The 13,184-nt window shown below is 44.9% G+C and overlaps 1 protein-coding gene across 1 annotated transcript in view; it reads right to left on the bottom strand.

Moving 5' to 3' along the window:
- Positions 1 to 2,908: 2,908 nt before the first annotated feature.
- Positions 2,909 to 13,184, bottom strand: part of doc2b (double C2-like domains, beta) — a 326,981-nt gene continuing 316,705 nt past the window's right edge. The window contains exon 9 of the mRNA XM_072447011.1: positions 2,909 to 3,215. Coding sequence (XP_072303112.1) covers positions 3,082 to 3,215 — 134 coding nt within the window. The 3' untranslated portion in view covers positions 2,909 to 3,081. The remainder of the gene's footprint in view (positions 3,216 to 13,184) is intronic.

Raw genomic sequence — 13,184 nt, 5'->3', positions numbered from 1 at the left:
ACCGGACGCAGAGGACCAGAGACCGGACGCAGAGGACCAGAGACCGGACGCAGAGGACCAGAGACTGGAGGGCATGTAGGATATATTTAGCTTGGGACAAAAAAGGTCGATCTCACATAAAAATGATTAAAATGGTGGAGATTTTCAAAACTTGCAATAAAAAGTATTGGGCCAATTCACCGGGAGCCCGAGGACCAAAACAAATTGGTGTGAGGGCCACATTTGGCCCCTGGCCCCCATTTAGGAGTTACATGCTTAGAATAGTCGCGCACACATCGTTTATCCCTTTCATTATAATAACTGGATCACATTAGGAAACAGACAAACAAATATGTTTACGTGTTTGTTACTTATGAAGAGTCGATATCTAAATTCCATGTCCATTTGCTAAAGTTCACAAATGTTTGAAGATGGTGGATGGTGCTTAATGAAATAAAACACAAATGTAATGATCAAACGTGTGCTCGAGTCGCTTAAAGTCTGGAGCGCGGGCTTTAGAACACGCCAGTTCTGAACTATGTTTAAATATGTGTTTTTGTAATAAAAAGATGGGCTCGTGGCCATAGTGTGGAACATTTCGGACAACGCAGCTATTCACAGCATTATGCAATTTCAATCAACTTTTGGAATCATTACAAATTATTGTATTGAAAATGTGTTCTATGTCAGCTTTTGAGTTTCCACTGCTACAGGAAACGCATGTCTCAGGTGTGTGATGCCCCCTGCTGGCAGCAGTTATGTATTTTGGTTTCTCGAGTTTCCTCAAAAATGTGTGACAGAAAGAAATTCTAATCCAGGTATGTTTTTGAGGTAAACACTATACCAGGGTAACATTGAATTGATATTGTAATTGGATTGTTTGGAGTTTTCAGGGTGAAACTGAACCTCCATCATCCCACGATCCTCCACAGCAGCAGAATCAATAGTACATGCATTTCTGTAGATCCATAACCTCTTTCATGAAATATCACTGTTTGACTCCTTTGACAGGCCTCATTTCATCCTTGGAGCGTTGCATAAAAGAACACAGGTTACAGCGCTGACACGTGCAGCGTCCACAGCTTCTGCGCAGACACAAAAACCACGAGAGTGAGTGATGCTGAGGCAGTTGGCTCATGCATACTTGAAGTGAAGGAGCTGCTAATATCATCTGAGCTACACAAAGAGTGTGTCTGGACCTTTGTAAAGTGCAATGTCTGCATCAAAAAGGAAAAGAGAGATAATACGTCGTCTATAGCTACAGCTGGAGAGCTTTATCCACGCTTCACACGCCAGAACCATTGACAGTAAAAGAAAGAGCTGAGCAAAGGCTGGACTGAATCACAAAAGTTACTGAAAATGTATTTCTGATGTTTTTTTTCACAGTTTGAATACAGGCCTCAAACAACAAGGTCATTTTACAAGTCACGACTGAGTTTACTACTAAGACCTTGACTTAGAAGTCCTGTGCTCTGCATTACGATACATTAGGCCAATTCTGATCTTGCTGCTGTGGTCGATAATTGATATTAAGACTGTAGCACGTCCCACAAATGACTGTTAAACATCATGCATTATTTGTGTCGTTATTGGCCTCTTAACATGCTCTTGTACCTTTGCATAGACAACTCATGTTTTACAGCTCACATTTATATCAGTCAGGCGTTTCCCATGTGAGAAATTGAGTTAGAGCTCCATCTAGTGGCAGCAGAGACTTACATAAGAGTGAACAAACCTATCGTTGTTGCGTTTTTGAGGCTCGGATGGAGCAGACTAATCAAGCAGGACTCGTCAAACTAGCGTGAATGAAGCTACGCACAACTCCAGCGTCTTCTGATGAGGGAACGATGTCAGAGCGGCCCAATGAATGACTCCGCCCACTTGAAGCCTGGTAAACGCGCCGTCTACGGCAGCAGCAGAGATGGTATAATGGGCCATGGCCTTGCACTATGTTAGCGCTGTTGTTAAGGAGTCTGGGGTCTAGTCCCGGTTGAGAGTCTGGGGTCTCGTCCCGGTTGAGAGTCTGGGGTCTCGTCCCGGTTGAGAGTCTGGGGTCTCGTCCCGGTTCAGATGGATTTTGTTCACTGACAATGTCAATAAAACGTCTGATTTTGACTCAGAACAGGGTCAGACTAAAAACAATTTAAAACAGTCTGCTCTGTATCATAGGAACCTTAAACTGCTCTAATGGTTCATGGAACCAAACGTACGAGTCATGTCTGTGCAGAAGTGACTCCCTCAGTCATGCCTCTCACTCTTTGGACGTCTTATTTGGATAAATGTGCGCAACAGTTGAACTTTCATGTTATTTACTATATTTTGACTGGACTTTTGGAATTTGGTTTTCAACAAATTAAGCCGGATGCCCTGAAAGAATAAGGTGGGTTGAAGGTCCCACAGTGGTACAAGCCAACAGTAAACACAAACATGTGACCAAAAGTAAACACAAACATGTGACCAAAAGTAAACACAAACATGTGACCATCAGTAAACACTGAACACTGAGTTTCCTTTAACAAATGCAGATACACTGCTAGCATGTAGCACACGTCTGCTAGCATGTAGCACACGCCTCAGCCCACACAGATCCTAGAGCGAGTTTAGATGTGCTCTAACTCAGTCTGGAGAGCGACATAATCTCAATCTAATGACACTAAATAACAACAGAAGCTACAGATTATCCTGGTTTAGTCCACGAATCACAACAGGACTGCAGTAAATCGGGTCGAGGGTCATAACGCTCCAAAGCTACGATACAGTTTCCCGCCTCTTTATAGATTTGATCAGGATTGCCAACACTTCCTGGTTACTGAGTGCCTGCTTCAAGAACATTTATCCAAATAAAAACTCAACTAATATTTTTGACATTATAGTAATTATTTTTGTCCATCTTTTTCTTACTGTCAATGATTTTTGCAACAAGAACTGAAACGTCTTACATCACTACAAACTTGAATTTGATTTGACTCATGAGCCCTATATGTTTGTGCGTGTTCATGTGTTGAAAAGATGAGCATTCCATAGCACAGTTCGTGGGTCCAGAGAGGGCAGTGTCCCATAGGTGCAGCGGGGGTGAGTGGTGAAGGGGGCGGGGCAGGGCCGTTAGTCATTTAGCGCACCAGGCAGCTCGTTGGTGAGGGTGTGCCAGCGCTCGATTTTCTTGTCCTTGTTTTTGAGGCAGTCGAACCAGTGCTTGAGCCGCTCGCCATTTGCGTTGATGCCCAGAGACACGCCCCCTGTAGGTCACATGACACATCACTTGACACATAATAGTGCGGCAAACAGGTTATCATCATCATCAGAATGTTCAAAATTACATAATGGAGGTGACTGGAAGCGAAATCTCTCTCTTTTTTATGGTACAGCATAAAACACATACGTACAGTACGTACTTACGTACAACTACAGTAGGTGGCGGTAAATGCACCTTTTCAGTGTCACCTTTGTTATTGAAATGACACCAGATGCTGATGATTTTGAGGCTTTTTTTTTAATAAAATAAGAGTTTCTAGAGTACGTCAGTTACTTTGTTTTTCTAATTCAAAGGATGGAAAAAAATACACTGAACAAAAATATAAATGCAAAACATTTTCTATCTGCACAAAAGACCAATTTCTCTCAAATATTAGTGATCACCTTTTCCTGGGGAGGTCAGAAAATCAGTCGACCAGATTCAATGCAAATAGGACAACGGTAGGTCATTCGTGGGGCTTTTGGAACCTACGGTAAACTGCAGAAATGTGTGCAGGTGCAGCGCAGGTGCAGCGCAGGTGTGCAGCGCAGGTGCAGCGCAGGTGCAGCGCAGGTCACGGATGGCGTGCGTGCTCATGTGCGTGTATAATGAGAGGTACATGTGACACTGGATAAACGAGCTGAATGACCGGTCCTCACACACGGAGGTCGACTCTACTGCGAGTCAACTGAGCGAGCTACAGTCAGCGCGAGTACAGCTTCAGTACAGTTGCTTCATGAGTTTACACGGGCAGCGCGAGGGAACACACAGCTGACGGCACTGGCGTAGCCACGGGTGTTCAAATATTAATACTTTTTTAATGGTTACATAATGCCTACATATTTACAAGGGCACCAATGGGCATTTTCTCGTACAAGGTTTTCCCTCTTACTTTGATTTGTTGCCCTTGCTCAGACATGTTTGCTCCTTGCTTTTCCTTTGCGGGCCTTCTGTGGTCGATGATGCTCTGTCTGATCATTTCTGCATCTTCTTTGACTTGTTGAAAACGTCTCATGTTCTAATGTAAATGATTTGTTGAACTCTGTTACAGCTAGTGTTTTGAATGTTCTAGAACCATTGCCCCTAGGAAGGCTAAAACTGTTAAAAATAAGCAGAAGGCGTCATGGAGAAATGAAGCCTGCGTAAATTCAGCCAGGAAGACCTAACTCCACCCATCTACGTCCACTGCTACGCCAGGGCCACCTCCTCCCCAGCCTCAACCAGCCTGTCCGTCTGTGGGAGTCAGATCCCTCCTTCGCGCGGAACTCCTCTAGGTTTCAACTTTTCCCAGGAGGTTTTTTGTCGTTTTTAGAGAAGGAGGCTCTAAGGACAGGGGACTCCCGGGACATCGCCCCTCGCACCTGCTCCCCATCCTCAATCAATGCACCCAAGTTACTCCTCCCAGGTCTCGTTTCAGACCGTACTGCGACCAACCACCTCCCCTCCTCCTCCTCTGCATCTCCTCTCATTCTAATCCTCCTCTCTACCTTTTCCCCACCTCTACCACCACCAGTCTCCAGGCCCTGGGGGGAGAAATCTAATGCAATTAGATTATGGAGCGCCCATGATTGCAATGTCTTCTGCCGGGGTCTAAGCGCCGAATAACCCACGTAATAAAGCTCGTTAAATGGTCCTTTCTGTGTTTGTCTGAGTCTCTCCAGGGTGAAATGATGATTGGGTCGGGGCACAGAAAAGGGAGTGCCCCCGGACCGAACGGAAATGGCGCAAGTCAAAGCTCCAGGTTCAAAAATAGATTTAAAGAGAGAAGTTGAACATGTACAACCTCATTTTTATGTAGAACTAAGATATTTTCTGAAATAATTGGAAGCTGCAGTAACAACTCGCGTGTCCTGTTTGCCACAGTAACAGATTAACAAACCCTCCAGCTCAGCTGTCGTTAGAACTCATTTCCACATCCAAGTGTAATGAGTTTGCATTATTCTTTAATGACAAAGTTCAGGGCATTAAAAATGCTATAAATCCAACAATGCAAAAAATTACCCTAAAACCACCAAGACACTTAGAGCTAACTCACTTTACACCTGTAACTGACAAAACTGTCCATGAGATCATAACCAGTCTGAGTTCATCTACATGCTGCCTCCATGTGTGACCCTCCAGATTTATAAAGTCTGTGCTGAACAGTTTGTTAGCACCACTCACTCACATAGTCAACATGTCGCTTCAATCTGGAACATTCCCAATGTCTTTGAAAACTGCGGTCATAAAGGCTCTCCTAAAGAAGAGCAGGGGTCAGGGGGAGGGGTCAGGGTGAGTGGTCATAAAGTCTCTCCTAAAGAAGAGCAGTCTTGATGCTGCAGTCCTGAGTCATGACCGGCCCATCTCTAATCTGACATTTTGGGGCAAAGTCCTTGAAAAGGTTGTTTACAACAGTCACAGATTTCCTATTAAGAAACAACTCATTAGATGCTTTTCAGTCAGGTATTAGACCTCATCACACTGAGACTGCTGTTGTCATGGTGACAAATGATATCCACCACTGACACGGCAAAGCCTCAGTCTTAATTCGGTTAGATCTGAGTGCTGCTTTCGACACTGTCGATCATGGGACCCTCTTACAGAGACTAGAGGACTGGGTGGGCATCACTGGCCCCGCCCTAAACTGGTTAAGGTCCTATCTGGAAGACAGGAAGTACTTTGTTGAAATTGGTAGCTGTGTCTCAGTCCACATGACCCTGACCTGTTGAGTGCCCCAAGGGTCAGTCCTGGGTCCCCTTCTGTTCAGCCTCTACATGCTGCCGTTAGGTCAGTTGATACGCAGTGAAAATGTGTCCTATCACAATGATGCAGACGAGTCAGATCTATGTCTCACTGTCACAGGTGAATATGGACCAGTGGATTCACTCTGTCACTGCATCCAACAGATCAGTGTGTGGACCGGCCTCCTGCTGGTGCCAGAGGGCCTCCTGCTGGTGCCAGAGTCAGGACTAAACATGGAGCGGCCTCCTGCTGGTGCCAGAGTCAGGACTAAACATGGACCGGCCTCCTGCTGGTGCCAGAGTCAGGACTAAACATGGACCGGCCTCCTGCTGGTGCCAGAGGCAGGACTAAACATGGACCGGCCTCCTGCTGGTGCCAGAGGCAGGACTACTGCCTTTGTTTGCTGCATTTAGACTATAAACCTATTTTCTACCGTGGCATCAGAACCACCTGCACTTGCCCCATCAGTGACTGATATGAGTGACAGACCAGAGAGAGAGGAGGGTGAGAGACATACATTGAATGCACTTGATGAGCTGTTGTCATGGCACCAACAGGACTGGTGTCTGGGGTGACACTGGGAGAATGGGGCGCTTCCTCTTTACACTTCCTCTTGACACAAACCTGCTCCTTAATAAACCAGCTGTGCCCAAGAGGCAAGTGGCAAGAGCAAAGAAAGACACGAGGAGCGCCCGGCCCCTTTGTGCAGCTCACACGCTGCAGACGGTGAGAAACCAATGACAACAAGGACAATTCAGAGATGATACAAAGCTGAAACCATTTTGTAATAATCAGCCTTATATTTTATACACTTGTAATTGAATTTAGGGTCACATCCTAGATGTCCTGGAGATCAAGGCTTTAGTGATGTAGTCTGGACTCTGGAGACCAATCAAGTGTGAGGCTCCAGCTCACAGATAGGGGGCACTCGAGCAGAAAGCAGGCGTAGAGCTCAGGGAAGCCGCAGAGGGATGGGGCTCAAGGAACCACAGGAGTTGAACCCAAGTGATCAGCAGCATGTACAACACACCTGCAGCTGCACAGCTGGCATAATAACAAGTAAAGCCTTGAGTCACAGAAGCTGAAAGGAAATCTCTGATTTTAAAGACACGGTCGCTACCCCTAACCCTATCAGCCAAAATAGCAGATTTGTGGAGAAGTGGATGACCTGGAGAATCGTGATAGCAGATGTAATAATAATAATAATAATTGTCGGTCTTCAAAAGGACACTGAAGGGAAAGATGTGGTCAAGTTTATGGAGGCTCGGATCCACAAATATCTGAAACTTGCAACAAAAGCTGGGAAACATCACTCCCTGGCTCCCAAGCCCCAAACCAGCATTCGAGACGTTATTATACTGAAGTTCCACAATTTTAGTGACAAACAGCATGTCATGGCTGCGTCTCGCTACGGACTAACCAGACCAAACAAACATCTCATTCTACTACAACTACTTTGTGAAAGTGGCCAAGAAACGCATATATTTGATTTCACCCAGTGAAATCTCACCTGAGAGAGAAGAAAGTGGATTACGCTCTGCTTTATCCCGCAACCCCGAGGCTCAACGTGACGGGAAAAATGAAACGATTTACCACACCAGAGGAGGCATCTGCATTGGCAGTTACGCTGCCGGTTCTCTCAGCAATTTGACATTCCCCCCTTTTTTCCCTTTGTTTCAATAAAAGAGAACTGGACTTTAGTTGAGGCATGTGAGGATTTTCCCAATGTGGGTCAGTGTGTTCCAGGTGAAAATGTTATATTAACAGTACCTAGAAAACTGTTCTCTGATCTCTTTTTCGATTCTATTATGTTCTGTTGTAGTTGCTGTGCTTGTGTGTTTGACCAGAGAGCTGTGTGACAAAAACATATTTACAATAATAATTTCAACATAGTTAATACGATGCCATCTGAAATATAATAGCAATAGCATCTTTTAACGTTAATGGCATATTAAGACAAATTAATCTGAAACATAGAACAGTCACAGAACACGACCAAAGAGCAACATTTTAAATAAACATCCAAAAAGACATCAACTAGATGACACAATCAAATAAAAATAAAAAATCCATTTAGTACAAAGTCGGATAAAGTTGTGCATTGCCAAATTAAGTCTGAATGTCATTTTCTCCATTTGTCTGGTGTTTGTTCCTATGTCAGTCCAGTTGTTGTTGGTGAGGTTTGTATGATTAATTTCTTTGTGATGGCCTTTTTTCCTGCCACTAAAAAGTATGTTCCAAAGTGGTTCCATGGCGGGAGTTTTGAGGCCCAAGTTCATAGTTCTAAAGTTCAGAGGGATGGCAATGTCACTCCAGTCTGCAGAGCATTGTGAACTTCAGTCCAATATTTCTGGGCAACAGGACAGTCCCAGGACTGTTTCTCCAACAGTTCCCTGTGAATAATGAGCACTTTGACCTGGAGTTATGAAGAAATGTGATACATTTTTTCCCTCCAGACATGTGATTTTGTACACACACTTTCCCACTTTTTTCATAAAAATGTATTGGTTATAATAACTCCTTATTTGAAAGTACCTATAATTGTCCTGTTTCTCAGTCCAAGGATTCTTTCAACTCATCAAAGCTTTTCATTATTATCTTTTACAATCTGGTGAAAAACCTTTAGGCCTTTTGTACTCCAGACTGAATCTCAGGTCAGATCTATTTGGTACAAAACCTTTGGTCATAAGCCAACCAGTTTAAGATTTTAACCTCTTTGTTTAGTTTGTATGTTTTGGTCAGCTCCTTCCATGTTGTAAGCACAGATTTGACCCAGGGATTCTTAACGTCCTTGTGATGCGTTTCCTTCATGACATTGGTCCAATGTCTGGATATAAACTGAATGTAAATGGGGACCCCTTTAGAAAGACCTACCCATTTAAATGGCAAATGGAATCCCTTAGATATTTAGGTTTGGTACTCCAAAGAGACCTAACAAAAAAAAAGGGTTTGAAATTATAAAAAATAATGCTTTGCCCAGATTTCTCAATTCGTTCCAATTTTCATCCCCAACCAGCTGTTTGTGAATAAATCACTCTCAGGGCAAGAAATCTCAAATCTTATTTAAAATTCTACAATTATCAAAAGGAAAAGGAGGCGGGGTTTACCTCTCCTGTAAAATGACTTTATTTCAGGTGAAATCAGAGCGTTGCTGGTGTGACCCAGAATCTGAAGCTCAATGGTCTCATATTGAGAGTCATGTGGTTCCGGTGACGTCATTTCCGGTGAGTTTTCAGAGCTGTTCGTTCTTAGAGCCTTTTACCGATTAATCCACGAATTATACACACTATTTACGCATCATATACACAAAGGTGAGCGTTTGATTTCCCCGCAAACAATCCGGAGCCTCAAACCGCTCACTTTTTAGTATTTCGTGGATTAAAAGCCCTCCTGACTCTCTAGCTCCAGCCTGAACTAGCCTAGCGTAGCCTAGCCGCTAGCGTCATGGCTGGATCTACCTTTACCTGTTTGAGCTGTCATATGTCTAGTCAGAACCCTGGCTCCTTCTCTGATGATAGGTGCGTGAAGTGCAGTGTAGTGGTAGCTTTGGAGGCCAGGGTTACGGAGTTAGAAGCGCGGATCCGCTGTTTAGAGGAGCTTAAGTCCAGTTATAGTTCGGTTTTAGCGCGAGGGCTACCGGACCGCGCTCCAGGGCGTAGCATTAGCATTAGCAGTAGCAGTAAGGCCGAGCTCAGCCCCTCAGCGTCTCCCGTGCAGCTGCGACTAGACCAGGAACAGAATAGGGACCATTTTGTGACAGTTTGGAGGGGACAAGGCGCTAAACGCCGAACCTCAGAGCGCCGTGAGCTTCACGTCTATAATAGGTTTTCTCCCATCAGCGATCACACGCCCGCTGAACACACTAGAGAAACTCTTGTAATCGGGAGTTCTATTGTTAGAGACGTGAAGCTGCCAGCTGCTAGCGTTAAGTGTTACCCGGGGGCCAGAATGGGTGACATCGAAGGAAACCTTAGTATCTTAAAGCAGAGTAGGACCCGTTTCCGGCGAGTCGTGATTCACGCAGGCGGTAACGACGCCCGGCGGAGACAATCAGAGGTGCTCAAAGTTCAAGTAGCCGCGGTGTGTGACCTAGCGAAGTCGATGTCAGTCACTGTAATATTTTCTGGTCCCCTGCCCAATCGGATCAATGCTGAATTGTACAGCCTCTTTCAGCATTCAACAGCTGGTTATCTAGATGGTGCCCTCAAAACAACGTAGTCTTTATTGATAACTGGAGTGCGTTTTGGGGAAAGCCCGGGCTCATACGCAGGGATGGCATCCATCCGACTTCGGAGGGTACATCCCTATTAGTTCGGAATTTGACCTTTGACCGATAGTCTTAGTCGTGTTAAGTGACCATCTAGGGATGAGCCCCGGGCGCAGAGCAGCAGTTTAAGATGCTCCTCTGTCGCTGAACTCTCGCCCGTTCTGTTACATGTGAAGTGTTCAGATTCAAGACAGATAGAGACTGTGTGTGTCCCTCGTGTCCCTCGTGTCCCTCGTGTCCCTCGTACAAATAATGCCAAAAAGTTACATCTCAGAAAAAATATTTCAGGCGTCAGACCAAATAACTTAAGGAAAATAACAATCACAAATGACACAAATATATAAATGAATAAACACGTAAAATGTGGACTGCTAAACATTAGAGCAATTTCCTCCAAATCGCTCTTAGTTAATGAATTAATTAGTGACTATAACATAGATCTTCAGCTCTAACTGAAACGTGGCTTCAACAAGACGACTACGTCAGACTAAATAAGATCTCCGGTGACGTCATTTCCGGTGAGTGTGTCGCGTTTTCAGAGCTGTTCGTTCTTAGAGCCTTTTACCGATTAATCCACGAATTATACACACTATTTACGCATCATATACACGAAAGTGAACGTTTGATTTCTCCGCAAACAATCCGGAGCCTCAAGCCGCTCGCTTTTCAGTATTTCGTGGATTAAAAAGCCCTCCTCACTCTCTAGCTCCAGCCTGAACTAGCCTAGCGTAGCCTAGCCGCTAGCGTCATGGCTGGATCTACCTTTACCTGTTTGAGCTGTCATATGTCGAGTCAGAACCCTGGCTCCTTCTCTGATGATAGGTGCGTGAAGTGCAGTGTAGTGGTAGTTTTGGTTGCCAGGGTTACGGAGTTAGAAGCGCGGATCCGCTGTTTAGAGGAGCTTAAGTCCAGTTATAGTTCGGTTTTAGCGCGAGGGCTACCGGACCGCGCTGCAGGGCGTAGCATTAGCATTAGCAGTAGCAGTAAGGCCGAGCTCAGCCCCTCAGCGTCTCCCGTGCAGCCGGGACTAGACCAGGAACAGAATAGGGACCATTTTGTGACAGTTCGGAGGGGACAAGGCGCTAAGCGCCGAACCTCAGAGCGCCGTGAGCTTCACGTCTATAATAGGTTTTCTCCCCTCAGCGATCACACGCCCGCTGAACACACTAGAGAAACTCTTGTAATCGGGAGTTCTATTGTTAGAGACGTGAAGCTGCCAGCTGCTAGCGTTAGGTGTTACCCGGGGGCCAGAATGGGTGACATCGAAGGAAACCTTAGGATCTTAAAGCGGAGTAGGACCCGTTTCCGGCGAGTCGTGGTTCACGCAGGCGGTAACGACGCCCGGCGGAGACAATCAGAGGTGCTCAAAGTTCAAGTAGCCGCGGTGTGTGACCTAGCGAAGTCGATGTCAGTCACTGTAATATTTTCTGGTCCCCTGCCCAATCGGATCAATGCTGAATTGTACAGCCGTCTCTCAGCATTCAACAACTGGTTATCCAGATGGTGCCCTCAAAACAACGTAGTCTTTATTGATAACTGGAGTGCGTTTTGGGGAAAGCCCGGGCTCATACGCAGGGATGGCATCCATCCGACTTCGGAGGGTACATCCCTATTAGTTCGGAATTTGACCGATAGTCTTAGTCGTGTTAAGTGACCATCTAGGGATGAGCCCCGGGCGCAGAGCAGCAGTTCTAGACGCTCCTCTGTCGCTGAACTCTCGCCCGTTCTGTTACATGTGAAGTGTTCAGATTCAAGACAGATAGAGACTGTGTGTGTCCCTCGTGTCCCTCGTGTCCCTCGTGTCCCTCGTGTCCCTCGTACAAATAATGCCAAAAAGTCACATCTCAGAAAAAATATTTCAGGCGTCAGACCAAATAACTTAAGGAAAATAACAATCACAAATACACAAATGAATAAACACGTAAAATGTGGACTGCTAAACATTAGAGCAATTTCCTCCAAATCGCTCTTAGTTAATGAATTAATTAGTGACTATAACATAGATCTTCTAGCTCTAACTGAAATGTGGCTTCAACAAGACGACTACGTCAGACTAAATGAGTCCACCCCACCCAGCCATGTTAACTTTCAGACTGCCAGGAGCACAGGCCGAGGTGGTGGTGTGGCAGTGATCTCCCACTCAAGCCTACTCATGAGCCCTAAAACTAACAATGCATTTCACTCATTTGAAAGCCTTATGCTGTCAATCACATGTCCAAATATGAAAAACCAAAAAGGAGTTTTGTTCATCGTTATCTACCGACCTCCTGGTCCCTATTCAGAGTTTTTAACAGAGTTTTCTGACTTTATATCAAACTTAGTGTTAGCCTGGGATAAAATAGTTATAGTTGGAGACTTTAATATCCACGTGAACATGAGTGATGACGCTCTCAGTAATGCCTTCAGCGCCTTGTTAGACAGCATTGGTTTCACTCAGAATATAAATAAACCGACTCACACTCACAAGAACACTCTGGATCTTGTCCTAACGTATGGAACAGAGATTAGTGACCTCAGTGTCCTCCCTCAAAACCCTATATTGTCAGATCATTTCCTAATTACCTTTCAGTTTATTCTTAAAGGTCACCCAGTCCCACAAAATAAAGTTATAATGAAAAGGACAATATCTGAAAAATCTATCTCAAAATTCAAAGAAATAATAGAGCCAATATTCAGTGACATGTCATGTGATCGTGTCATGTGATCATGTCATGTGATCATGTCATGTGATCATGTCATGTGATCCTGCTGAGAACAGTTTTAGTCCCAGTTTAAGTGATCAATGTGTCGACTTGACCATGAATTCTCTGAAGTCTGCTCTTGACGTTGTCGCGCCGTTAAAACAGAAGGTCATTAGGCCAAAGCGCCTCCTCCTGGTACAACCAAGAACTGCGTTCACATAAACAAAGAGTTAGAAAGTTAGAGGGATTATTTCGTCGCTCTCACACCGAAGAATCCCTAAAAGCATGGAAAAGTTGCCTGCTG

The sequence above is a fragment of the Eucyclogobius newberryi genome, unplaced genomic scaffold, assembly GCF_026437365.1.
Source record: "Eucyclogobius newberryi isolate DKJ021-1_F unplaced genomic scaffold, fEucNew1.0.hap1 SCAF_15, whole genome shotgun sequence".
Taxonomy (NCBI): domain Eukaryota; kingdom Metazoa; phylum Chordata; class Actinopteri; order Gobiiformes; family Gobiidae; genus Eucyclogobius; species Eucyclogobius newberryi.
This window is presented reverse-complemented; position numbering and strand designations above follow the sequence as displayed.